The sequence below is a fragment of the Mesoplodon mirus genome (assembly GCF_964341445.2).
Source record: "Mesoplodon mirus genome assembly, chromosome: 8".
Classification (NCBI taxonomy): domain Eukaryota; kingdom Metazoa; phylum Chordata; class Mammalia; order Artiodactyla; family Ziphiidae; genus Mesoplodon; species Mesoplodon mirus.
The window spans coordinates 84741960-84769931 of NC_138984.1; the positions used below are offsets into that span (position 1 = coordinate 84741960).

General features: G+C 36.2%; 1 protein-coding gene across 3 annotated transcripts in view; it reads left to right on the forward strand.

Moving 5' to 3' along the window:
• Nucleotides 1-27972, forward strand: part of UBR3 (ubiquitin protein ligase E3 component n-recognin 3) — a 229566-nt gene that overhangs the window by 106227 nt on the left and 95367 nt on the right. For all 3 annotated transcript variants that reach the window (XM_082630548.1, XM_082630550.1, XM_082630549.1), the window contains exons 18-23: nucleotides 1057-1198; nucleotides 3802-3898; nucleotides 18179-18320; nucleotides 22065-22169; nucleotides 23248-23421; nucleotides 25259-25719. In XM_082630548.1, coding sequence (XP_082486674.1) covers nucleotides 1057-1198; nucleotides 3802-3898; nucleotides 18179-18320; nucleotides 22065-22169; nucleotides 23248-23421; nucleotides 25259-25719 — 1121 coding nt within the window. The remainder of the gene's footprint in view (nucleotides 1-1056; nucleotides 1199-3801; nucleotides 3899-18178; nucleotides 18321-22064; nucleotides 22170-23247; nucleotides 23422-25258; nucleotides 25720-27972) is intronic.

The following is a 27972-nucleotide window of genomic DNA, read 5'->3' on the forward strand; positions in this document are numbered from 1 at the left end:
CTCTCACTGTTGTGGTCTCTCCCGTTGCGGAGCACAGGCTCCGGACGCGCAGGCTCAGCGGCCATGGCTCACGGGCCCAGCCGCTCCGCGGCATGTGGGATCTTCCCGGACCGGGGCACGAACCCGCGTCCCCTGCATTGGCAGGCGGACTCTCAACCACTGCGCCACCAGGGAAGCCCTGTCTACAGACTTTAAAAACTTATGGTTCTCTGTATAGGACTGAGTATACAATGGACACTTTTTAATTTTTTGATTTGTTGTTTATAAAATTTTAGACAAAGATCATCATGTTATTTTGTGATAAAATTTATTTGTGAATTTTTGACTAAATTTAATTTGTACATTATGATTATGTTTGAAATAATCAGCTAAATTTTGTGAAATAGCTCCTATTAGAAATACCTATTTGATAACCTTGAAGATTTTCTTAGGCAGCCAACAACTTGATACTGTTTGATGATTTCATTCAGCCATTATATACTGTGTATTAGTGCTATAAAAGAGCAAAACAATTCTCTGTAACTTTGAATTTAGAAGAATTATATAGCTTTAATGTGGAAACCAAGAGGAAAGAATCTTTGTGGTTTTCTTTTTTAAAAATTTGCTTAGTATCTTTTTCCTTCTTATTTTGAAGATTTTGTGTTTTTGGAAAAATAATCTTTGCTTATAAAAATCTGGGCTGATTTTTAATATACTGTGTTTGATTTTCTAAGGGAAAGTACAACTTTATTTGCAAAAGGATGAAAATGGAGATTAATTTTAAAAGTTTTTTTTTCATTTCCTGCAAGTGTATTAATTTTTTGGGGGGGAAATATACTTCAGAACTACTTCAGCATGTAATTTATTAGTAGGCTTCTAGATTAAGCTATCTTAATTCACAGTTAATAAAAAGTTATTATTGAACTGTTGTATTATATAGCCCTCTTGTGGCCGACTTTATGTATTACAGCCAATTACTCTGCATATTTTAGCAAAGGAAGTTAGAAACTAGAATACCTTGGTAAGTTTAAATATCTGGCTTTTAGTTATTAATTTTTTTCTTGACACATACATCATATTCCAGAAAATCCAAATCCCAAAAGTGGCATTATTCCAGGAAGTTATAGCTTTGAATCAGTTTTATCAGCTGTAGCTGATTTTAAGGCTCCTGTTTTTGAACCTGGAGGTTCTATGCAACAAGGCATGTATACTCCTAAAGGTATGTTTATATACATAAATGTGTTTTTTCAAATATCAGTTTTCTGAAGGTTCGTTGTGCATACTGAAACAAAATGTTTGCCTTTTATTTGTTCAGCTTTGGTTTTTCCCCTCAACTTTCTTATAGATGTATATTTGTCTTTTATGGTGTACAGTGATACTGGTTCCATTTATTTATAAACCTATGGTTTATATTACAGTAAGACTTCTTAGATGACTCTAAATTATAAAAGGAACTTTATATATGAACTCCAGTTTATTTTTGTAACTGAATGAACTGTAAATGAACCAGAAATTATGAAGCAAAATATATACTTATAAACATTCTGAATGTATTTGCCCTTTAAATTTGATTTTGAAATAGTTCTCACTACCCAAATTTTAACTTGAAACAGTTAAAATCTATGTGGAATACTGATAACATTCTCATACATTTTGAACCTGTGTAAATACATAGAAACCTTTTCCGTAAGTGGTTGGTTTTCTAAAGTTTTCCCCCTGGATTTGTAGATGACATGCTTGACAAAAGCCAGAAGTAGGTGAAATCCTGATTCATGGTCTTTTCTTCTTCTCTTTCACATTTTCATTAATCTAAGTTAAAATTTTGAAGGAAGTAGCAGTTACATGCTTCTTGCCCCCCTCAGCACTCATTGTCTAAGTGAAAAACTGATGCCCACTTTGTAGTTGTAAATAGCATGTACCGTGTTTGGTAAAACACACCAAAATAAACCTTATCATGTGTGATTTTTCAGAGAGTTCACAAAGGTAGCAAGAACAATCCAGAGTCTCTGGTTGGAATGTATTCCATTAAAGGAAAAGCACAATATTTCTTTATTGTAGAGAACACTTTGTATCTAAAATTTAGATGAGCTTAGAAGTAGAGTGATGTTCTTGTATAATGCAGTGCTTATTAATAAAGTGTGATGTGAGCATAATCTTTGTCACTCATTTGCGGTCCTTATTAAAATACAGGTTCCTATGCCTCAACCCCAATCTGCTCTTATCCAGATCTCTGGGGATTAATTCTGGAAATCTGCTTTTATACCAAGCTCTACAGGATGATTGTCACGCACAATAAAGTTTGAGACACTGAGACACAGAGCACTGGACATTTGAAGATTAGAATCAAGAAACTGGGTGTCATATTTCAGATGCAGTACTGAGGTTTATTAGCCAGTTGTGTGATATTGAGAAAGTCAGTGTTTTATCTTTGGATTTAACTTCTTATTTGTAAAATGAGCGAGTTGGAATAGATGAGTGGTTTTTAAGCTTTTTTAAAAAGTGTTTAAGATAAGCCTTTAGTTTTGGGGAACTAAGCCTTAAGTGAATCTGTTATACAAAAGCAATAAAAGCAAACCTACTCTTGTTAAAGTGAGTGTGGTTAGTGGACATAGCTTCTCATCTGTTTTACCATCTCCTTGCTCCTAAAGTGGCCCCTGGTAAACCTCTGTTAAAATCCAACTTCTTGGAATACTGAAGCCTCCTGGACCAGTTAGTTAAGCACTGAAGTTTTCTTCCATTTCAATGGTTTTATAATTCTGACAAAAACATAATAGAATTAATAACAAAGGTTCTATGTCTTTTTGAAGGCCTATCTTAAGGATCTTAAATCATACTTATGATAATTTAAGATGGCCTGTTACATGAAATAGGGACAGTTGTTAACATTTTTTTTTTAATGCCAGAAAGTTGAAATTATAGTAGATGTGTAGAGAGATGCTTAAGGTTCAAATGTTAAGAAATGTTAAGAATTCTATTTTCAGATGTTAAGAATTCTGCTGGAGAGAATGAGAGGGGAGAAAATTTTATCTAGGGAAGAGACACTCTTAAGGCAGTGGTTTCTAAAATTATTCTCAGGCCATGTTTTAGATTTTTTATCACATCCAGATACCATCTCTACTATTATATACTTAGTATGCTGCGTTTTCTTAAATGGATTCACATTTTTAAACTTCTCCTCATCCCAAGCATGATAATTAGTGAGATCACAGGTTTTATTTGCAATGTACAATTTTCTAGTACACGTTAATGTAATTATATAGCTATTAACATAAGCTTTGTGCACTTAATACTTAAAATCATCTTGTGTACCACCAATTGTACATACACCACACATGGGATAATGATTCCTAATTGTGGAGAAGGTAAGGAGATCAATTATAGCAAAAGAACAAAATCTTTTATAAACCAGAAAGTGTTTATAAACTAAGCTCTTGAAAATCAATGGCTCATTAATTTTTAAATCTAGCTTTCACATGTTTATCTTCGAATACTTTCAAAAATGTTAATGCATTGTGTTTCTTACTTTCTCATTGGCACTTTATAAAAAAAAGTGAGCTAAACTTTTATGATGAGGCGTTATCACATTATAAAACTTTTTGCTCACTAGTTCTTGCTGAACTTAAGAGAACATTATAATGACAAAATAATGATTTTTGATTTAGAAAAGTGGTCATTGCATCAAGCTTATTAAGGCAAATATATAATCAAATTAAACTTTCCCATCTTTTAAATATAAGATATACTTAAATGTAATTAGTCATTAGAGATTGACTTTATTCCTAAGAAGTCAGTGTTTTGTTTCTACTCTCTTTTGAATAATAGCTGAAGTCTGGGATCACGAGTTTGACCCCGTCATGGTCATTCTTCGAACAGTTTACCGTAGAGACGTGCAGTCTGCAATGGACAGATACACAGCATTGTAAGTACGTTATATTAGTCAGTAAAATAATGGATATCTTGTGTTTATAGAGAAAAATTTCAGTTATAACACAAATGTGATATGCTCTCGTTAAAATATACTCAATCTTTAGAGGAGAAAATGTTTTAAGATTAAAAAAAATAATCTGGCTGAGATTTAAGTTCTCAAGACCTTGATCCAAAAACCTGACATTAATCTGATAAAAATAAATTTTATAAAACATCACAAATAAATGTAAAAAAATAACAAACTTATTTAGTTGCTTTTTGACCAGCAGAATTCAAAGCTTGGTTTTGTGTTGTTCTACTTTTAAAGCAGTAGAGGAGGCACAAGTTAAGAGAATAAAATTGTCTGATGTCAGAGATGATGGGTAGGTAAAAAAAGTGTGGTAATGTTGCTGTGTTCTTGACAATTGGGAAAACAGCCAAAGTAAAATGAATTTTATTTATAAATATTTAACAAAGTAGTTAAAATGTTGGTAATTGCCGAAAAATTTTGAACGATATCTTTTTAATGGAGAATTCAGTTTTATATATTATTGTCGTAGACTATTTTTTAATGTATTATTTCCTTCTATTTTTAAACATTAAATAGTTAATTATTGCTGAACATTATAGGACATCGCCTTTTATTTGTGCTCAGTTTATTTGTGCTTAGTTAAACATTTTGAAAACAAGTTTAAAATGATATAAATGTCTTTGATCTTGAGAAAATATTTGTTCATATAACCATCAAAGTGTAAATACAGACATTGGGTGTAATTGAAACTTCTTTTTGCCAAGACTTTGCAGTAATGGATATATGCTGAATTTAAGAACCATCATAGATACCTCTGAAGAAAGTTTATAGTGTAGAAGTTTAGCATATTCTCCCCTCCCCTCACCCCACCCCAAGAAAGACAAAAATGAAGAACAAAACTTAGTTCAGCATCTCTCTCTACCTTTCTCTAAAACCCGTGGGAAAATAGTCTGAGATTTTCCTTTCTCTGCTTTCTTAACAACCTCTTTCTATGCTTTTTGTGTAGCTTTGTAACTATTTCTTTGCTTTGTAGGTTTTTACTAGACTCTTAGTTACTTGAGGGAAGATATTTTTGTCTCTGTGTCTCTTTTATATCTTGAGAATCTATCTCAGTGCTGGCACATATAGGCATTCAGAATATATTTGTTGAGTAAATAAATTTGAGTAGTTCATGCTGAAAAATGAAAACCATATCTGTAGAGCTATTTTTATTAAATTTTCCTCTTTCCTATTTTGCTGTCTATTTTTTCTCATAATCTCATTCTCCTCATTTGGCTTTTGAGTTCCTGTACAATGTGTGTATAGTTTCTTAGAAATACATCTGAATTGCTGTGATGTTTCTTGGCAGTTTAAAATCTTTGTATAAAGAAATGTGTATTTAAACAAAAGAATAATAACAGATAACAAATACACTTTAACTTCAGATTAAAATCATTTTCTTATAAATCTCTGAAATTTTATGTGCAATATTATATTAATCTAACAATATTTTGTATATTTAAGATAAATATATCCGTGAAGAATGTGTTTGTTTCTATGTAAAACTTAATTTTTTTTGAAATTTATTTTGTATATGAAATATAACATCTTTTTCCTTTATGTGATATTACTTATATGACTGTATAATTGATCGTTTCAGTTCTTATTAGAACACAACTGGGAAATGACCCTAAAGTGTAGAGCTTATTGGCTATTGGTCATTTTCATTTTCTTTTAGTTTTAAGGAACAAAAGTGGCAAAACTGATTTACTTACTGTGATCCTTTTTTATTTCAAGAAGGTAATAGAAAGGCGTTTTGAAAAACTATAGAGAAAAATAATTAGGTAAATTAAAGCTATTGTGTCTTTATTTTTAGCATTAAAAAAATCTTTACTTATTTATTTTTTAACATCTTTATCGGAGTATAATTGCTTTACAATGGTGTGTTTCTGCTTTATACCAAAATGAATCAGCTATACATATACATATATCCCCATATTCCCTCCCTCTTGCGTCTCCCTCCCACCCTCCCTATCCCGCCCCTCTAGGTGGACACAAAGCACCGAGCTGATCTTCCTGTGCTATGTGGCTGCTTCCCACTAGCTATCTATTTTACATTTGGTAGTGTATATATGTCCTGCCACTCTCTCACTTTGTCCCAGCTTACCCTTCCCCCTCCCTGTGTCCTCAAGTCCATTCTCTACGTCTGCGTCTTTATTCCTGTCCTCCCCCTAGGTTCTTCAGAACCATTTTGGTTTTTTGTTTTGTTTTTTAGATTCCATATATATGTGTTAGCAAACGGTATTTGTTTTTCTCTTTCTGACTTACTTCACTCTGTATGACAGATTCTGGGTCCATCCACCTCAGTACAAATAACTCAATTTCGTTTCTTTTTATGGCTGAGTAATATTCCATTGTATATATGTGCCACATCTTCTTTACCCATTCATCTATCGATGGACACTTAGGTTGCTTCCGTGTCCTGGCTATTGTAAATAGAGCTGCAGTGAACATTGTGGTACATGACTCTTTTTGAATTACGGTTTTCTCAGGGTATATGCCCAGTAGTGGGATTGCTGGGTCATATGGTAGTCTATTTTTAGTTTTTTGAGGACCCTCCATACTGTTCTCCACAGTGGCTGTATCAATTTACATTCCCACCAACAGTGCAAGAGGGTTCCCTTTTCTCCACACCCTCTCCAGCATTTATTGTTCATAGATTTATTGATGATGGCCATTCTGACTGCTGTGAGGTGATACCTCATTGTAGTTTTGATTTGCATTTCTCTAATGATCAGTGATGTTGAGCATCCTTGCATGTGTTTGTTGGCAATCTGTATATCTTCTTTGGAGAAATGTCTATTTAGGTCTTCGGCCCATTTTTGGCTTGGGTTGTTTGTTTTTTTGGTACTGAGCTGCATGAGCTGCTTGTAAATTTTAGAAATTAATCCTTTGTCAGTTGCTTGATTTGCAAATATTTTCTCCCATTCTGGGGGTTTTCTTTTCATCTTGTTTATGGTTTCCTTTTGCTGTGCAAAAGCTTTTAAGTTTCATTCGGTCCCAGTTGTTTATTTTTGCTTTTATTTCCATTTCTCTAGGAGGAGGGTCAAGAAGGATCTTGCTGTGATTTATGTCATAGAGTGTTCTATGTTTTCCTCTTAAGAGTTTTATAGTCTCTGGCCTTACATTTAGGTCTTTAATCCATTTTGAGTTTATTTTTGTGTATGGTGTTACGGAGTGTTCTAATTTCATTCTTTTACATGTAGATGTCCAGTTTTCCCAGCACCACTTATTGAAGAGGCTGTCTTTTCTCCATTGTACATTCTTGCCTCCTTTATCAAAAATAAGGTGACCATATGTGCGTGGGTTTATCTCTGAGCTTTCTATCCTGTTCCATTGATCTATATTTCTTTTTTTGTGCCAGTACCATACTGTCTTGATTACTGCAGCTTTGTAGTATAGTCTGAAGTCTGGCAGCCTGATTCCCCCAGCTCTGTTTTTCTTTCTCAAGATTACTTTGGCTATTCGGAGTCTTTTGTGTTTCCATACAAATTGTGAAATTTTTTGTTCTAGTTCTGTGAAAAATGCCAGTGGTAGTTTGATAGGGATTGCATTGAATCTGTAGATTGCTTTGGGTAGTATAGTCATTTTCACAATGTTGATTCTTCCAATCCAGGAACATGGTATATCTCTCCATCTATTTGTATCATCTTTAATTTCTTTCATCAGTGTCTTATAATTTTCTGCATACAGTTCTTTTGTCTCCTTAGGTAGGTTTATTCCTAGATATTTTATTCTTTTTGTTGCAGTGGTAAATGGGAGTGTTTCCTTGATTTCACTTTCAGATTTTTCATCATTAGTATATAGGATGCCAGAGATTTCTGTGCATTAATTTTGTATCCTGCAACTTTACCAAATTCATTGATTAGCTCTAGTAGTTTTCTGGTAGCATCTTTAGGATTCTCTATGTATAGTATCATGTCATCTGCAAACAGTGACAGCTTTACTTCTTCTTTTCTGGTTGGGATTCCTTTTATTTCTTTTTCTCTGATTGCTGTGGCTAAAACTTCCAAAACTATGTTAAATAATAGTGGTGAGAGTGGGCACCCTTGTCTTGTTCCTGGTCCTAGTGGAAATGGTTTCAGTTTTTCACCATTGAGAATGATGTTGGCTGTGGGTTTGTCATATATGGCCTTTATTATGTTGAGGTAAGTTACCTCTGTCCCTACTTTCTGGAGGGCCTTTGTCATAAATGGTGTTGAATTTTGTCGAAAGCTTTTTCTGCAGCTATTGAGATGATCGTATGGTTTTTCTCCTTCAGTTTGTTAATTTGGTGTATCACATTGATTGATCTGTGTATACTGAAGAATCCTTGCATTCCTGGGATAAACCCCACTTGATGATGGTGTATGATCCTTTTAACGTGCTGTTGGATTCTGTTTGCTAGTATTTTGTTGAGGATTTTTGCATCTATGTTCATCAGTGATATTAGCCTGTAGTTTTCTTTTTTTGTGACATCTTTGTCTGGTTTTGGTATCAGGGTGATGGTGGCCTTGTAGAATGAGTTTGGGAGTGTTCCTCCCTCTGCTGTATTTTGGAAGAGTTTGAGAAGGATAGGTGTTAGTTCTTCCCTAAATGTGTGATAGAATTAGCCTGTGAAGCCATCTGGTCCTGGGCTTTTGTTTGTTGGAAATTTTTTTTTTAATAAATTAATGTTTTTAATTTTATTTCTTTTATCTTTGCTGCGTTGTGTCTTCGTTGCTACGCGTGGGCTTTCTCTAGTTGCGGCGAGCGGGGGCTACTCTTCATTGCCATGCACGGGCTTCTCATTGTGCTGGCTTCTCTTGTTGCGGAGCACGGGCTCTAGGTGCACAGGCTTCAGAAGTTGTGGCGCGTGGGCTCAGTAGTTGTGGCTTGGAGGCTCTAGAGTGCAGGCTCAGTAGCTGTGGCACACGGCCTTAGTTGCTCCGTGGCATGTGGGATCTTCCCGGACCAGGGCTCGAACCCGTGTCCCCTGCATTGGCAGGCGGATTCTTAACCACTGCACCACCAGGGAAGCCCGGAAAATTTTTAATCACAGTTTCAATTTCAGTGCTTGTGATTGGTCTGTTTAGATTTTCTCTATCTTCCTGGTTCAGTCTCAGAAGGTTGTACTTTCCTAAGAATTTGTCCATTTGTTCCAGGTTGTCCATTTTATTGGCATAGAGTTGCTTGTAGTAATCTCTCATGATTCTCTGTATTTCTGCAGTGTCAGTTGTTACTTCTCCTTTTTCATTTCTAATTCTATTGATTTGAGTCTTCTCCCTTTTTTTCTTGATGAGTCTGGCTAATGGTGTATCAATTTTGTTTATCTTCTCAAAGAACCAGCTTTTAGTTTTATTGGTCTTTGCTATTGTTTCCTTTATTTCTTTTTCATTGATTTCTGATCTGATCTTTATGATTTCTTTCCTTCTGCTAACTTCAGGGGTTTTTTGTTGTTCTTTCTCTAATTGCTTTAGGTGTAAGGTTAGGTTGTTTATTTGAGATGTTTCTTGAGGTAGGATTGTATTGCTATGAACTTTGCTCTTAGAACTGCTTTTGCTGCATCCTATCGGTTTTGGGTCATCATGTTTTCATTGTCATTTGTTTCTAGGTATTTTTTGATTTCCTCTTTGATTTCTTCAGTGATCTCTTGGTTATTTAGTAGCATATTGTTTAGTGTCCATGTGTTTGTATTTTTTACAGATTTCTTCCTGTAATTGATATCTAGTCTCATAGTGTTGTGTTCAGATAAGATACTTGATACGATTTCAGTTTTCTTAAATTTACCACGGCTTGATTTGTGACCCAAGATATGATCTATCCTGGAGAATGTTCCATGAGCACCTGAGAAGAAAGTGTATTCCGTTGTTCTTAGATGGAATGTCCTATAAATGTCAATTAAGTCCATCTTGTTTAAAATATCATTTAAAGCTTGTGTTTCCTTATTTATTTTCATTTTGGATGATCTGTTCATTGGTAAAAGTGAGGTGTTAATGTCCGCTATGATTGTGTTACTGTCGATTTCCTGTTTTATGGCTGTTAGCATTTGCCTTATGTATTGAGGTGCTCCTATGTTGGGTGCATAAATATTTACAATTGTTATATCTTCTTCTTGGATTGATCCCTTGATCATTATGTAGAGTCCTTCTTTGTCTCTTGTAATAGTCTTTATTTTAAAGTCTATTTTGTCTGATATGAGAATTGCTACTCCAGCTTTCTTTTGATTTCCATTTGCATGGAATATCTTCTTTTATCCCCTCACTTTCAGTCTGTATGTGTCCCTAGGTCTGAAGTGGGTCTCTTGTAGACAGCATATATACAGGTCTTGTTTTTGTATCCCTTCAGCCAGTCTGTGTCTTTTGCTTGAAGCATTTAATCCATTTACATTTAAGGTAGTTATCGATATGTATGTTCCTATTACCATTTTCTTAATTGTTTTGGTTTTGTTATTGTAGTTCTTTCCCTTCTCTTGTGTTTCCTGTATAGAGAAGTTCCTTTAGCATTTGTTGTAAAACTGGATTGGTGGTGCTGAATTCTCTTAGCTTTTGCTTGTCTGCAAAGGTTTTAATTTCTCCATCGAATCTGAATGAGATCCTTGCTGGGTAGGGTAATCTTGGTTGTAAGTTTTTCCCTTTCACCACTTTAAATATGTCCTTCCACTCCCTTCTGGCTTGCAGAATTTCTGCGGAAAGATCAGCTGTTAACCTTATGGGGATTCTCTTGTATGTTAATTTTTGTTTCTCCCTTGCTGCATTTAGTATTTTTTCTTCATATTTAGTTTTTGATAGTTTGATTGATATGTGTCTTGGTGTGTTTCTCCTTGGATTTATCCTGTATGGGACTCTCTGTGCTTCCTGTACTTGATTGAATATTTCCTTTCCCATATTAGGGAAGTTTTAACTATAATCTCTTCAAATATTTTCTCAGTCCCTTTCTTTTTCTCTTCTACTTCTGGGACCCCTATAATTTGAATGTTGGTGCGTTTATTATTGTCCCAGAGGTCTCTGAGACTGTCCTCAATATTTTTCATTCTTTTTTCTTTATTCTCTTCTGCAGTAGTTGTTTCCACTATTCTATCTTCCAGGTCACTTATCCATTCTTCTGCCTCAGTTATTCTGCTATTAATTCCTTCTAGAGAATTTTTAATTTCACTTATTGTGGTGTTCATTGTTGCTTGTTTCATCTTTAGTTCTTCTATGTCCTTGTTAAACGTTTCTTGTATTTTCTCCATTCTATTTCCAAGATTTTGGATCATCTTTACTATTATTACTCTGAATTCTTTTTCAGGTAGACTGCCTATATCCTCTTCATTCGTTTTGTCTGATAGGTTTTTACCTTGCTCCTTCATCTGCTGTGTGTTTCTGTGTCTTCTCATTTTGCTTTACTTAGTGTGTTTGGGGTCTCCTTTTTGCAGGCTGCAGGTTCGTAGTTCCCATTGTTTTTAGTGGCTGCCCCCAGTGGCTAGGGTTGGTTTAGTGGGTTGTGTAGGCTTCCTGGTGGAGGGGACTAGTGCCTGTGTTCTGGTGGATGAGGCTGGATCTTCTCTTTCTGGTGGGCAGGACCGTGTCTGTTGGTGTGTTTTGGGGTGTCTGTGACCTTATTATGATTTTAGGCAACCTCTCTACTGATGGGTGATGTTGTGTTTCTGTCTTGCTAGCTGTTTGGCATAGGGTGTCCAGCACTGTAGCTTGCTGGTCATTAAGTGGAGCTGGGTCTTAGCGTTGAGATGGAGATCTCTGGGAGAGCTTTCTCCATTTGAATTTACATGGAGCTGGGAGGTCTCTGGTGGTCCAGTGTCCTGAACTGTGCTATTTCACCTCAGAGGCTCAGGCCTGACACCCGGCCAGAGCACCAAGACCCTGTCAGCCACATGGCTCAGAAGAAAAGGGAGAAAAAAGAGAGAGAAAAAAAAGAAAAAAAAAAGTTATTAAAATAAAAAATTAAAAAATGTGATTAAAAATAAAAAAATACAACAGTAATTTAAAAAAGAAAGAAAGAAGAGAGCAACCAAACCAAAAAACAAATTCACCAATGATAACAAGCACTAAAAACTATACTAAAAAATAAAAATAAAAACACAAACAAAAAAATAACAGACAGAACCCTAGGACAAATGGTAAAAGCAAAGCCATACATACAAAATCACACAAAGAAGCATACACATACACACTCACAAAAAGAGAAAAAGGAGGGCTTCCCTGGTGGCGCAGTGGTTGAGAATCCTCCTGCCAATGCAGGGGACACGGGTTCGAGCCCTGGTCTGGGAAGATCCCACATGCCGCGAAGCAACTGGGCCCATGAGCCACAATTACTGAGCCTGAGCATCTGGAGCCTGTGCTCCGCAACAAGAGAGGCCGCGATAGTGAGAGGCCCGTGCACCGCGATGAAGAGTGGCCCCCACTTGCCACAACTAGAGAAAGCCCTTGCACAGAAACGAAGACCCAACACAGCCATAAATAAATTAAAAAAAAAAAAAAAAAAAAAAAGAAAAGAAGAGAAAAAGGAAACTATATATATATATATATATATATACATATATAAAAAAAGAGAGCAACCAAATCAATAAACAAATCTACCAGTGAAAATAAGCCCTAAATACTAAATTAAGATAAACATAAAATCAGAAACAAATTAGCTGCAGAAAGCAAACCCCAAGTCTACAGTTGCTCCCAAATTCCACCGCCTCAATTTTGGGATGATTCGTTGTCTATTCAGGTATTCCACAGATGCAGGATACATGAAGTTGATTGTGGAGGTTTAATCTGCTGCTCCCAAGGCTGCTGGGAGAAATTTCCCTTTCTCTTCTTTGTTTGCACAGCTCCTGGGGTTCAGCTTTGGATTTGGCCTTTTCTCTGCATGTAGGTTGCCTGAGGGTGTCTATTCCACGCCCCGACAGGATGGGGTTGAAGTAGCAGCTGATTAGGGGGCTCTGGCTCACTCAGGCCAGGGGGAGGGAGGGGCACGGGGTGCGGGGTGAGCCTGGGTCGGCAGAGGCTGGCGTGATGTTACAACAGCCTGAGGCGCACGTTGTGTTCTCCTGGAGAAGTTGTCCCTGGATCTCGGAACCCTGGCAGTGGCAGGCTGCACAGGCTCCCGGGAGGGGAGTTGTGGTTAGTGACCTGTGCTTGCCCTCAGGCTACTTCGTGGCTACAGCAGCAGCCTTAGCCTATCATGCCCGTCTCTGGTGTCCACGCCAATAGCCGCGGCTTGCACCCGTCTCTGGAGCTCATTTAGGCGGTACTCTGAATCCCCTCTCCTCACGCACCCCGAAACAATGGTCTCTTGCCTCTTAGGCAGGTCCAGACTTTTTCCCGGACTCCCTCCTGGCTAGCTGTGGCGCACTAACCTCCTTCATGCTGTGTTCACGCAGCCAACCCCAGTCCTCTCCCTGGTATCTGACCTCCGAAGCAGGAGCCTCAACTCCCAGCCCCCAACCTGTCCCAGCTGGTGAGCAGACCAGCCTCTTAGGCTGGTGAGTGCTAGTTGGCACCAATCCTCTGTGTGGGAATCTCTCTGCTTTGCCCTCTGCACCTCTGTTATTGCTCTCCTCCGTGGCTCTGACGCTCCCCCCCTGCCCACTCCCTGTCTCTGCCAGTGAAGGGGCTCCTAGTGTGTGGAAACTTTTCCTCCTTCACAGCTCCCTCCCACTGATGCAGGTCCTGTCCCTATTCTTTTGTCTCTGTTTTTTCTTTTGTCTTTTGCCCTATCCAGGTACGTGGGGAGTTTCTTGCCTTTGGGGAAGTCTGAGGTCTTCTGCCAGTGTTCAGTGGGTGTTCTGTAGGAGTTGTTCCACGTGTAGATGTATTTCTGATGTGTTTGTGTGGAGGAAGGTGATCTCCACGTCTCACTCTTCTGCCATCCTGAAGGTCCCTCTGTCTTTATTTATTTGTTTGTTTGTTTGTTTTGGCTGTGCTGGGTCTTTGTTGCTGCGTGTGGGTTTTTTCTTGTTGTGGCGAGTGGACTACTCTTGGTTGCAGTGCACTGGCTTCTCATTGCGGTGGCTTTTCTTTTTGCGGAGCATGCACTCTAGGTGCACGGGCTTCAGTAGTTGTGGCACACGGCCTCAGTAGTTGTGGCTTGTGGGCTGTAGAGCATAGGCTCAGTAGTTGCAGCTCATGGGCTTAGTTTCTCCACAGCATGTGGGATCCTCCCGGACTGGGGCTCAAACCCGTATCCCCTGCTTTGGCAGGCGGATTCTTAACCACTTCGCCACCAGGGAAGTCCCGCTATTATGTCTTTGGAATCTATCTTGATGCAGGGCACTTTGTAGATAATCAGTAATTGCTAAATGAATGAAAAGTAAGTTTCTTAAAATTTTTTTGTGCTGAGAGTTTAAGTGAAAATAAGCCATTTTCTTTGTGTGATGTTTAGACCTTTAGAATTTTAGGATCTTATTGCAGAAAAGAACTTCAAGATCTCTCCAGCTTCTGTAGAAATGTCTTGGGAGCCATCACTGGAAGAGGGGGTTGGGCAACAGCAATGGAAGGCCTAAGAGAGTGGAGGTGGCTCATCCCGTTTTCCTCACTCCCTTCCAAATACCCCTTAATGGGCAATTCAGCTTTTAAAATGAGAAAAACAAAAACAAAAAACAACAAGAGCAAAAACAAACCAACAGTTGGAAAACCATCCACTCAATTCATTGTTATATTTTACATATAAGGACATTGTGGTCCAGAGAAGTTCAGTGAAATACGTTTGTTAATGGCAGTGTTGGAACTATTGTCTAGACCATTTCCAAAAGACAAATGTGATTTTTATATAGTGGTTACTTTAAATTCAGCTGAAAAGCAAATCTTTTTGAACTGTAATTTCTGATATTTCTGTTGCTTCCCATCTCCCATCTTGAAGGTTAATGGCTGCTGGCCCATGTTTTAAAGTATGATGTATGAGTTTATATATGTCATTTTTGTCTCAAGCTAGTCAATAATTAAGTGTTGGTTTGAGTCACTTAAAATTTTTTTTGTTGTCATGTAGCTTTTCATTTGCATTATTTCATTAATGATTTTGAAAAGAACAGTCAGAATGATGTATTACCTGCTGCCTTGAACAAATATATAACCTTTATTTCAGAAGAGGTGCTGCGTATTTAGGGGCCTAGTGCTTAAAACAAACAAAGGAATAAAATAAAAACTAAAAATTGCTTTTCTACGCTAAATGAAATAGAATAATTGAAACATTTAATCATAGGCTATTGGGATTGCTTTGAAAATTATGCTTATATGTAGCCACTATAGTATTATATAGAAACCAGTTTTTTTTTTAAAGCAAACTTAATGGCATCCTCTTCTTGAATCATAGATGCAATTCATTTCTCTGATATGTTGATGGTAATTTTTTTTTTTTTTTTTGAGCAGAGAAAGGTTTATTGCAGGGCTAAGCAAGGACAACAGGTGGCTTGTGCTGTAAAAAACCCCAAATTCCCCCATGGTTTTCAGGGTGAAGTTTTTATAAGCAAAATTTGGGGTGAGGGCTGCAGGGTGTGTGACTTTCTTCTGGTTGGTTGGTGGTGACGTAACAGGGTGGTGCACCAGGAATCTTATGCTCAGCCTGAAGTCACCATCCTCCACCTGGGTGGGGGGCCCCAGTTCCTGAGTGTATGGCTATTGTCTCCATTCCCTTCACATCCCAGGGACCCTTCTTTTGCTCCGTAAAGGTGACCAGGTCTGGCTTAGAGTCAGGACCCAAGGAGACCAGGTTTTTATAGTTCTCTAACATCATATCCCTGTACAATTCCCATTGAGTGCTGTCTAGAAATTCCCACTCATCCTGAGAAAATTCTATGACTACATCCTGGAATGTCAACAGTCCCTGAGAAGCTGCCATTTCCTCCTCTTCTTCCTCTTGTCTGGGTCATTCTCTCATCGATATTATGTTGAGGAATCACATCAGCATCTTGAGAATATGCCTTTGCTCCTAACATACCCACAGGCAGAAGGATCTTGAAATGCTGAAAAGGCCAACTTTTCCTGTCCTTGTCTCAGAAGATATTCAGGAAAAATCATCTCCTATATGGAGACCAAACTGTGGATTCATTCTTTCCTGTTTCTAGGCGTTCTCACCTCATATAGATGTCAGGAAATTCTGCTAACACGGGGTATGTGGGCTGTACTGACTTTCCCCTTCCAAACCCATGTAACAGGAAACCATGTTGCCTCTTCTTGTAATTTATTATTTTTAAGATTTTTTCCCCCTCCCTACCTGATATTTGTTTCCTCTAAGTTGAGTTTTCTACTGTTCAGTCTCTAGCTTTTATGTTAGCTGCATTCTTTGGATGTCTGATAGTTCTGGCTGCTTGTGATGAAGAGCTCTCCATGCCTTGATGGATCTTTGTAGATTCTGAGCTTTAACATAGTGTGATTTGGGCAGGCAGGTTTGTTGAGAAGCCCTTATGTTAGTCTCTTTAGAACTTCCTTTTTGGTTTTGTCAGATTCCTCAGAGAAGTATTTTCAAATATTGCCCAGAAGGTAATGGTCTGGCTGCCATTATTTTGTGAACTGAATGGAGTCAGAGCCTAAGTGCTTTGAGTCAAAATGCATATGATGACTTTCTTTTTTTCCTCTGTCATTTTTCTCACATTCTACTGGCTCACATCAAGCCTGGTGATGGGGTGGAAATATGTAATGTACCAGCAGTGAGGAACCTCATGTCATATGGCAATGAGCAGGGATGTCCTCCTCTTTTAAGGAAGTGATCCAACAGCTGGGAACAACAATACAGTCTGCCATAGAGAGTGTTCCAAATGCAAGAATAATGGGACTCAAGCAGTTTGGTCCTGGCCATACCTCCTCCTATTGTTTTAGGTCAATACCATAGCTTAAGAAAACTTCAGAGACAAAGATTTCTTAAGAAGGAATTTGCATAAAGAGGGTGAAATCTCAGTGACTCTCAAAGGGCCCCTGGACTTTCTAGGCATACGATGATTTTAATCGCCCATCCTCCTGCCCTTAACTGTGCTTGTGTTTTACCTTCTCCAGAGATGAATTCTCTAGCCAGAATTCTGTTGGGGTGGGGGAGAAGCAGTTTTCATCCAATCCTCAATTTAGCCTCCTATCTCCCCAACTCCAGTTATTGAAGAACCAGGTGTTTCCAGTTTCTGAGCCTTTTGAGGATTCTGCAGTGTAATTGGGGTTGATTCTCAGCTGTCCCCATTGCCTTCCTGTGATTTGGCTTTCTTAGGTTTACTAGAGTCAACATGTATCAATTTGCTTTCCAATTGACAAAAGTTTGCATTTTTTTTTTCCGGATTTTCTTCATCCTGGTGCTTTTCATCCTTTAAGAAATACCATTACTATATTTTTATTGGAGTTTTGAGTGAAAGTAAAATTAAATATTTATGTTCATTCTGTCATTTTAACTTCAAGTGCTGAATGTATAACTCACTTGCATTCTCTGGATTACTTTTAAAAAAACTTATTAATTTCCCTTCATGATTCTTGGTATGAGATTGGTGTATGGATTATTCTTCAATGATTTTTCTGTTAGGTTGTCTAAAGTTTATCAGTTCTAAAGTTTTACTTTTATATTTGGATTTTTAATCCACCTGGAGTTGATTTTTATATGTAGATTGAAGTAGTGATTTATTTATTTTTTTTCCCCTACAGAAAACCAGCTCCAGGACTATTTATAGAACAATCCATCCTTTTCTCACTGATTTGTAATGCTAATTCTGTCATATACAATTGATCCTCATTATTTGCAAATTCTATTTTGCAAATTTGGCTACTTGGTAAAATTTATGTTTATGCCCGAAATCAGTACTCGGAGCAATTTCTTGTTTAGTCACAGATCTCGGTGGATATGCAGAGGGCACCTAAGGTTGTAGTGGAACAAAGCAGAACTCTACCCTCTTGTTTCAGCTCATACTGTAAACGTGTCCTTTTCATGGTCAATTTAGTGCTATGTTTTTGCATTTTTGTCCTTTGGTGATTTCGTTGTCTAAAATGTTCCCCAAGTGTAGTGCCAAAGTGCTGTTTAGTGTTCCGGAGGGCAAGAAGGCTTTGATGTGCCTTACAGAGAAAATTTGTTGTCAGATAAGCTTTGTTCAGGCTGTTATAGTGCTGTTGGCTATGAGTTCAATGGTAATGAATCAATAATATGATACATCCAGAAAAAGGTAGAGGAAGTTATGATCTGTACCTAAGGCTATTACAAAAAGTGCTAAAGTAACATATATAGTGTGTGATGAAGCTATGGAATCACCATTTAAATTACATTTTAATCTTGAGTCTATCATCTAATTTTAGTTTTGTTTTATTTTTACAGTTTAAAACAGAGTGGAAAATTCCCTGGAAATCCCTGGCCTCCCTATAAGAAAAGGACGCCACTCCATCCCAGCTATAAAGGTCTCATGAGACTTTTGCACTGTAAAACTTTACACATTGTGCTATTCACTCTGCTTTACAAGGTACAGTAGTAATTTGAATAGAAAGACTCAGATTAGAATGTATTACCATAATTTGTAAATAAAAGTGCTAAAGGATAATATTTACATAAATACACTATTTATAAAGCAAAGTGTATTTATATGTTTAAGATGTGTGAGGATATGTCATAATCACATATATATGAATTGTATTCTTTATGTAATTTCAAATCTAAGTTGAAAATAACAGCTATACCATTTTGGGGGGGAAACTATTCATCTTATCAGTTTCAGATAGGAATATTTTTTTATGGTTTCTGTGCCACAAGAAGTGAAATATTGTGTGAGTACAGGAAGAATGAAATGAACAGTAGGGACCAAACAACCACCAGAATCCACTAAAATGACAAAACTAACATGGCAGCCATAGGAGCCAGTGACCCTGTGTTTAGGCTTGTTCTCTTGGCTTTCTTCCTCTGATCAGGAATGTGACATGGAGGGATTTGAATGGGCTCCTATGTGACAACATTAAGGATATTCTTTTGTTAAATATCTTAGAAACTCAAAAGGTGATGCTTTTACTTTTTTGTTACCTAGAATTTGTTTTATCCTTTGGTCTTCTCACGCAGAACGGACTTACTTATTTGGCTAACATTAGTTGTGTACTCAAAAATTGTATACATAATGTCATGGAGTATGTGTGTATATATATATATAACAGGCATATTTATGTTCGAACCTGGATAAGAAATGAAAGACAAACTATACTCATGTTATATAGATAAAATAACTATAGACATTTATAAAGTAACTAGACACAATAAACATTATACAGTTAGATACAAAAAAAACTATTGTTTCTTCTTTCTAATTAGAATTTGAAAAATTAAAAATTAAATTTAAAAAGTAAGCCTATTTGTTAGGCAAATTTACAATTACATATACATTACTTAAATTACTTAAGAAAATATACATTAAATTTAGTTAAGTAGACACTTCAGTTTTTTTCTTGTTTGCTGTGTAAACAAATATAACTTTTAGATTTCTGTACTCCCTATTCTTTTTAACTCTACCCCATGACCAGTTATTCATTTTACTTGTCAAAACTACTCCTGTTAAAATTTTAGACATGTGCCTCAAAAAAATCTTGAATGGTTTATTTTCATTAATTTCTAAGAGAATTATTCAGTAAAATGATTTAAAATGTTCTTTTTTTCATTAAAAAAGTAGAATATTTTTTCTTACTAAAAAGATATTTGTGGTTTTATTTTTTACAAATTTTTTTTGAATGTCTACTTAGTGCCAGATTTTGTTTCAAATACTTTATATGCACTTATATACATTACTTTGTTTAATTCTAGGAAACTTCCTTATGAGTGAAAGTTCTGTTGTTATTCTCATTTTTCAGATATTTTTAAGTTTTAGAGATTAAATAACTAGTTCAGATAGTGAAGCTAAGTACATATATTGAGTTGGGCAAAAAGTTTCTTTGGGTTTTTCCGTAACATCTTATGGATAATAAATGTCAGTAATTCTTGATTTAAAAATTGAAGAAGCCTACTGCAAATGATTTGTGTCCTTTCAAGTTAAATTTTTTCAACCTTTTTATTTGCTTACTGTAAAAATAATATTTCATCAAAAATAGAAAGGCAATATTTAATTGTTATAAGATTATTATGAACAAATTTTTAAAAATCTCAACTTTGTAATAGCTTTCATGACTTTTATGATAATAGAAGAACCTTTAATTGACATTGCATTGGCAGGCCAACTTTCTAAAAATCAGTGTCAGTAAACCATTTCATCTCCTGCCATGTTTAATATTTAAAAACTTTAATATAGAACATGTTGATAAAAATCCCAGAAACGAGTTTTATTTTTTTTGTAGTACCTAATAAAGTTTTTTCTTTTCTTAGCCTTTAAGTTACTCATTTGAAGCTGTAAGATGTAATGCCATAGGATTTCAAGCCAAAATTTATTTGATTTTAGCTAGTAATGCTTTATTTATTAAGAGAAGGCAGAGTAGTAATGATAGGCAATCCTTGGGAGTTTGAAACTGTGTTCTAGTATTGCTTGTGCTAGCTGAGTGTGTGGCTGAGCCTTGGTTTCCTCCCTGTAAAGTACTGGATTAGAAAAAATGACCTTTGTTGCCTCCCAGCCTTCAGTCCCCTCTTACTGTTCTTGCTCCTCCCACTATCCATACCACCTATCTCCTATTTATTGAACATCAATTGCTAGATACTGTATGAAGCAAGTTACAGATAGTAATCATGTAATCCTTGCAATAATTCTGGACTACTATTCCAGTTTTAAAGATGAGAAAACTTAAGGCCAGATGTCGCTCAAGGTCAAATAGCTAAGTATATACAGAATTTGTATAAAAAATCAGGTTTTTAGGGCTTCCCTGGTGGCGCAGTGGTTGAGAGTCCGCCTGCCGATGCAGGGGACACAGGTTCGTGCCCCGGTCCGGGAAGGTCCCACATGCCACGGAGCAGCTAGGCCCGTGAGCCATGGCCGCTGAGCCTGCGCGTCCAGAGCCTGTGCTCCGCAACGGGAGAGGCCACAGCAGTGAGAGGCCCACGTACCGAAAAAAAAAAAAATTCAGGTTTTTAAAAGGTTTTGAAAGTCTATTCTCCTCACCACTGTGCCACACAAAATATGAATGGAAAAGCCTTCTCAGTAGTCAGAATAAGCATTAGAAAGTCAGTGAACTGAAAGTCTTTATTTTTTAGTCACAATAGATTAGCTCCTAAGTGACTAAGTCCTTTCCAAGCTCCCTCTGCCGTTTGGGCAGTTTCTGCTAGGCTCAGCCTAGACTGGCCTCTTTTTTGTTCTCTTTAGTCTCATCTGCAGCTGACAATGCCACTCCCCACAGAAGCTCCTCCTCTTACCCCTTCCATAGTTTGACCAGATGGCTTTTTCTTTTTTTTTTAAATAATGAAGACAACATGATAGCTGCCAGGCTGTTTTTTTCTTATGGTATTTTATGTGTCTTCTGGTTAATAGTTTGTTGCATCATATTGAATGAGTGATTGGTGTAGGTTAGCCCCATAGTCCTGCAAAAAATGTGTAAGGCTTGCATTGTGTATTCTGTGTATAAGGTCAGATTTATCAGTATTTCCTCAGAGAAGCCTCTCTCCTAACCACTTGCATTTCTTTTTCCTTTCTCACTCATATAAACCACACACTGCATACACATTTACACAACAGCACAAAACACTCAGGTTCAGAGCTTTAATTTTAGAGACAGATTTTAAGAATATTAATGTTCCATAAACAATTATTTTGCTCCCAATTATATGCCAGGTGCTATGCCAAACACGTTTGCATAAATTATCCTATTTAACAAACTTATTTATCTGATATCTTTGTCATCAGGAGAAGAGTGTCAGCAACTTAGGATGTAAAATAGTCCTGTTAAATTACTTTATTAGATACTAGTATTTTTATAATAATGGTTTTAGTGGATTATTTAATGTCTTAACCTTTAGGAAATCAGTGAACTAATATTTCTGGATATTGCCTAAAATACTGTGTGATCTTGAGAGGGAACCTGTTTTACTGGTTTTAGTTTTGTCTTTTCACCAAGGTATAGCTTTATTTACGTGTCTGATTATGAAATTTGTATATATATGTATATATATATACACATGCATACATACACATATATGTGTATATATATTTTATGTTACTTTCATCTATAACATTAAACTATTTTTTGGTATTTAAGTGAAATATGTTTTGTGGAAAAAAAGTAATTACAGGGCATTTTTTCCCTTTTTAAAGATTTTGATGGATCATCAAAATCTGTCAGAACATGTACTCTGCATGGTTTTATATCTGATTGAATTAGGACTTGAAAATTCAGCTGAAGAGGAATCAGATGAAGAGGTAAGTAGTTTCTTGTATTTTTAAATGTTAAAGTTATGACATGCCTTAATAAAAGGTTGTATGTCACCTTGAAAGGTATTTATGCATTCACGATACTCAGATGAAAATCTTCCTAAGAACTATTGGAAAAGGCGCTTTTTAATCTTCACACACATATGTTCTTTTAGGGATTTCACTAATACATTAAACTCCATTTGTAGAATTATTGAATTTGAAATTCGTAATTCATAATATGTAGATCTAAGAAACGTGGTCAGTGCACTTTTGGTGTTATGCTAATAGCATTGATTACTGGTAAATAATTGTTACGTTAGGAATTCAGTCTAGAAATTCTAGTAATTTGATTAGGGATTAATTTTGAATAGCAAATTGTTTCTGTAAAGGTTTTAAGTTAATGGAGTAAGTATTGTTATAAGGGAGAATGTTTACTTAAGAATACAAGTTGTTTGTTAATCTGTTTCAGGATTTTATAAGTATCACTTCCATAAAAGTAATTGTCACTACAAATTGATTTTATAATTAATTGATATTTTCCTCATCCCTTCCCTCCAAAAAGACAGAATACAACACAACATAATAACAGCAAAAAAACAAACAAACAAGAAAAAAACAGACAAGTAAAAAGACTAGGCTGTACTTTATATTCTAAGTCAACATATATTCTTTCATAGATATTAAAAGGTCATTACGATTCCTCTAAGACTAAGTCAGACTTTTGGTTGATTTTTCAGACTTTCTTCTACAGTTAGTCCAAATTAGCATTATTTGACTGTATTATGAGTTATTCCTAATGGTTGATGAATAATATTCTGTACTAAGTATTTCCAAATTGAAAAATGTATTTTTTTCTGGAGAAGTTTAGCTGACTTCCATTGGACTTACCTATATTAGTACTGAGAAATTTGTTCTAAAATTTTGTGTTTGTATTTGGTTTTATTAGCACCTTGTGATTTGTGAATGAGACTATAAGGGATTCAGGAATATGACAGGCAGTAGACTATTATTTGGGCTTGTTACATTTCCATTGTACCTTAGACCAGATTGGCAAGGTTTGATATTCATTATGTTTATGTTTTAGGCATCAGTAGGTGGACCAGAACGCTGTCATGACAGTTGGTTTCCTGGTAGTAACTTAGTATCGAACATGCGACACTTTATAAATTATGTTAGAGTGAGAGTTCCAGAGACTGCTCCAGAAGTGAAGAGAGACTCACCTGCAAGTACCAGCTCTGATAGCTTGGGTTCTTTACAAGTAAGTGTAAAAGAGAGAACAAAAAAAAGGAAAGACTCTGTTATGTTGGGTTGTGTCATTTAGATCATCCTATCATATCCAAAAGAAAAATAAATGTGGTTGTAGATAACTTTAAATTATATTTTATTTCCTCTGATATATCTAAGCAACTTTTGCCTCACCCATCTTTTTCCTTTAATCTGCCAGAGTTCACGTCGGCCTAAAGTTCTTCAAAGAGAGGTAGAAGTATATAATATTTGCATTAACTAGCAATATGGCTTTAACTGGAAATGGGGACAAATGCTGAAGTATTTGTGTGTATATGTGTGTGTTTAATTAATATGGTTAGATTAAAAAATGTTTAATGTGTGTGTGTGTTTTTAAATGCAGTAATTTAGGCTTAATTTTAAAGAAAATTCATATTATTGAACTTAAAAAATAATACTGCATATTTATAGTGGGTTTTTCTTAGTAGTGTTAGTATTTTGGGCCAGTTATAAGCAGCACATTTCAGTCTGTTTACATTTAGCATTGTTACTAACATCTTAAAAATGAATGTTCCCTAAATCAAAATAAATTTAATCTTTAGTTGCTGGCGGCATGCCCATTCACAGCTTTTTTTTTTTTTTTTTTCGCTCCTGTGGCAGTTAATTAACTTTGATAAAATAAGCCCACAAAAATCTTAAACTCCATATACTGTGTATTTGGATGCATTTTGAAAATCAGCTCTCATTGCATGTAGCTTAATTAATTTATAGAAAGCAGAAATGAAAAATCTTGATATGACAGGGCAAGTAACTAAACTTAAATACCTTTAATTCCTACAATATAGATTTTTGCAAGTAAAGAACATTGAATCAGACATTTCTTGTTGAAGAGTCCATTTGTAGGAACTTTCTTTGTCTTTGACAATGTTTTTGCTGTGAACACCATAAAGAATTTTGATTAAAATATTGGAATCTATAAGCGGCAGCCTTTGCCTCTAATGCTGATAGAGAGTACGTTGAAAAACAGCTTGGATGTTAAAAAAAAATAATGTATGTTATAATTTAGTTCATAAAAAGCTCAACTGATTGAAGTATCCTTTCTATGCTTGCTTAAAAAAATTAATGAAATCCATTAAACTAACTTGTATCTTAATTAAAAGATGATTTCTAAGAGCCCTAATGCAGTTTGACTGCTTTAGCAAAAAAGGCTAGTTTGTAGATAAATTATTGAGAAAAATGGTTTTAAAAAATCTGTTCAAATAACAAATTATAGTGATATTTAAATATGAAAGAGATTAGTTTGATTTTTCATCTTTATATTTCATTTTAGTAACTTACAGCATTTGTGTTAGAATTAATTTTCAAACTTTTGAAGTTCCTTAAAAATGAAATTAATTAGCAGTTCAGATTCATTAACTTGGAAAAAAATTAATTTATAATTTTCTTAAGTGGAAGATATCATGGTCTTCTAGAAGTTGGTAAAGAGTATAGTATTCTTGATGAATGTTGGATAAAATAGCTTTTATTCCTTTAATCTGATGAAGGACTTTGTTTATGATTCCTCTTTAATATGGCTGTAGAAACCACTCAAGCTTTGTCTATTTTCCCTGGTAGGTAGGCCCAGGAGGTTGTAAAAGAGGTGTTACTGTGGATAATCGCTTTTCTCCTCGATGTTTCCAGGTTGAGTGGGACTAAGTATATTTGAGAGAAGTGAAGAGACAGACTTACTTAAAGAGCACATCTATTAAATAAATAAATCTTTGGATGAAACTTTGAACATTCCCTTTTGAAAATGTAGTACTAATATGGTTTTAAACTTGACACTTGAATAACTTCTCTTGATTTTTCTTTCTTTCTCTTTTGAATGGTAGAATTCTGGTACAGCTCAAGTTTTCAGCTTAGTAGCGGAGCGTAGAAAGAAGTTTCAGGAGATCATCAATCGCAGTAGCAGTGAAGCAAATCAGGTGGTTCGTCCTAAAACTTCAAATAAATGGTCTGCACCTGGTTCAGCTCCACAGTTAACTACAGCCATTTTGGAAATTAAAGAAAGCATATTGTCTTTGTTAATTAAACTTCACCACAAACTCTCAGGAAAACAAAACTCCTACTATCCTCCCTGGCTTGATGACATAGAAATTTTAATCCAACCAGATATACCTAAATATAGTCATGGAGATGGAATAACTGCAGTAGAAAGAATTTTACTAAAAGCTGCACTGCAAAGCAGAATGAACAAACGCATCATTGAAGAGATATGTAGAAAAGTGACCCCTCCTGTACCACCCAAAAAGATCACTGCTGCAGAGAAGAAAACACTGGACAAAGAAGAAAGGTAATTTTTATTTTTAATGCTTTAAACTAATGAATGGTAGAGTTGAAGATTTTATATTACCACCCCCCATCCCCACTTTTGGCCATCTGAGGCTAATCACCTGGATGTTTATCAGCTATAATCATAGCTGATTAGTTTGTAAGATAAATGGAATCAAAGATAGTCAGTGCTTGTGCATTTAGCATGCTTGAGTTAGTTATCATTTACATTTAGAATACATATGGTGACAGCCATATGTATTCTAAATGTAAATGTACATGTATGTATTTAAAGGTGAGCTGTAGAGTGCATAGCTCATTGTTTTAATTAAAGAAACATACTGAAACTTATAAGTTTATGTTAAGTTTACAAAGGAGTAGTATAGGAGACCAAACACATATTCTATCAGTGCTATTGTTATTTAAACATTTTTGGAGGTCTCATACGTCTTTGAGCATCTACGGCATATTTTTGTTTCTTTCCATTTCTTCCTTGATGACAAATTTTTGTCCTTTGAGGATGGGTTTAATTTTTAAAACCTTTTTATTTTGAAGAAATCGCAAACTTACAGAATGTTTCAAGGATAATACAAAGAACTTCCTGGATCATTTCAGAGTAAGTTGCTTTACCCTGGAATACTTTAGTGTGTGTTTTTTAGGAATAAGGTCGTTTTCTTACCTAATCAGAATACACCTTTCAAAATAAAGGAATCAACATTTTATTTAGTACGATAAAATCCTTAGATCCCAAGGGTTTTTTTGTTTTTGTTTTTGTTTTTTTTGCGGTACACGGGCCTCTCACTGTTGTGGCCTCTCGTGTTGCGGAGTACAGGCTCCGGACGCTCAGGCTCAGCGGCCATGGCTCACGGGCCCAGCTGCTCCGCGGCATGTGGGATCTTCCCGGACTGGGGCATGAACCCGTGTCCCCTGCATCGGCAGGCGGACTCTCAACCACTGCACCACCAGGGAAGCCCAGATCCCAAGTTTTGACAGTTGTCCCAGTAACGTGTCTCAGAGCAAAAAGATCCAGCCCAGAATCATTCATTGCATTTTGTTGTCATGTCTCTTTGGTCTCCTTCAGCATGGAATAGTTTCCTCAGTTTTTCCTTTATTTTCTTGACCTTGGCACTTTTGAAGATTATAGAGCAATAGACACTGTAGAATGTCCCTCAATTTGGGCTTGTCTCCTTTCCTATTATGTTTGGATTCAGATGATGCACCTTTGAGAGGAATATCAAGGAAGTGTTGCTGGGGAGTTGCTTGGTGGCCTAGTGGTTAGTATTCTGGGCTTTCACTGCCATGGCCCGGGTTCAATCCCTGGTTGGGGAACTAAGATCCTGCAAGTTGCACGGCCTGGCCAAAAAAAAAAAAAAAGGAAGTGTTGCTGTTTTCTGTTGACTGCATCCCGTCAGGTGTCACATGATTTTAATTTGTTTCATTACTGGAGATTAACTTTGATCACTTGATTATGAGGGTGTCTGTTAGACTTCTTCACTGTCAAGTTACCCTTACTAACTTTCCCCTCTTTTTTCCCCCCTTTGTAATTCATATGTAATTTGTGGGGAGATACTTTGAGATGCTGCAATATCCTGTTCTCCATCAACTTTCAGTTTATTCATTTATTTACCTATATCAGTTTGGAGTTGTGGATTCCTATTTTATTTTATGTGTTATAATTTCATGCTCATTAATCATTTTGATGCTCAAATTGTTCTAGATTTGACCAGTGGGAGTCCCTTCAAGCTGGTTTCTGTGTTCTTTGGATTTCTCCCCACCATTCTTTGAGCATTTTCAATTATTTTCTGGGCCAAGAAGATAGCCCAGGTTCATCTTGTGTTTGGTATTAGCCATTTCTCCAAAGAGTCCTGGTTCCTTTTAGTAAAGAATCTTATTCGGAAACTACAATCCATGTGCTCATTCTAATGAGCTCATTCACAGACCCTCTTAGTGGGAAAATGTGTGTGTATGGGGGGCGGATAAAGGGAGGGGAGAGAAAGTTATTAAAAACTATGACTGTGAGTTCAACCTGATAATCCCAATTCTAATCCAACACCATAGGATTTATTCTTCTTTTCCTTCTTTTCATAATTGTAACTCTGTCCTCCCATAGTGAGAAACCTGGCCCCTATAATTCTTAATATGTATTAATTTTTGATTAATTCCCTTGTATGTAACCAATTTCTTGTAACTTTCCCCCACACGAATGCCCTCCTGTGCCGGGCCGTTGGGTCTTGACACCCTGTCCTAGGCCCCTGTGCCACCTTCCACATTCAGG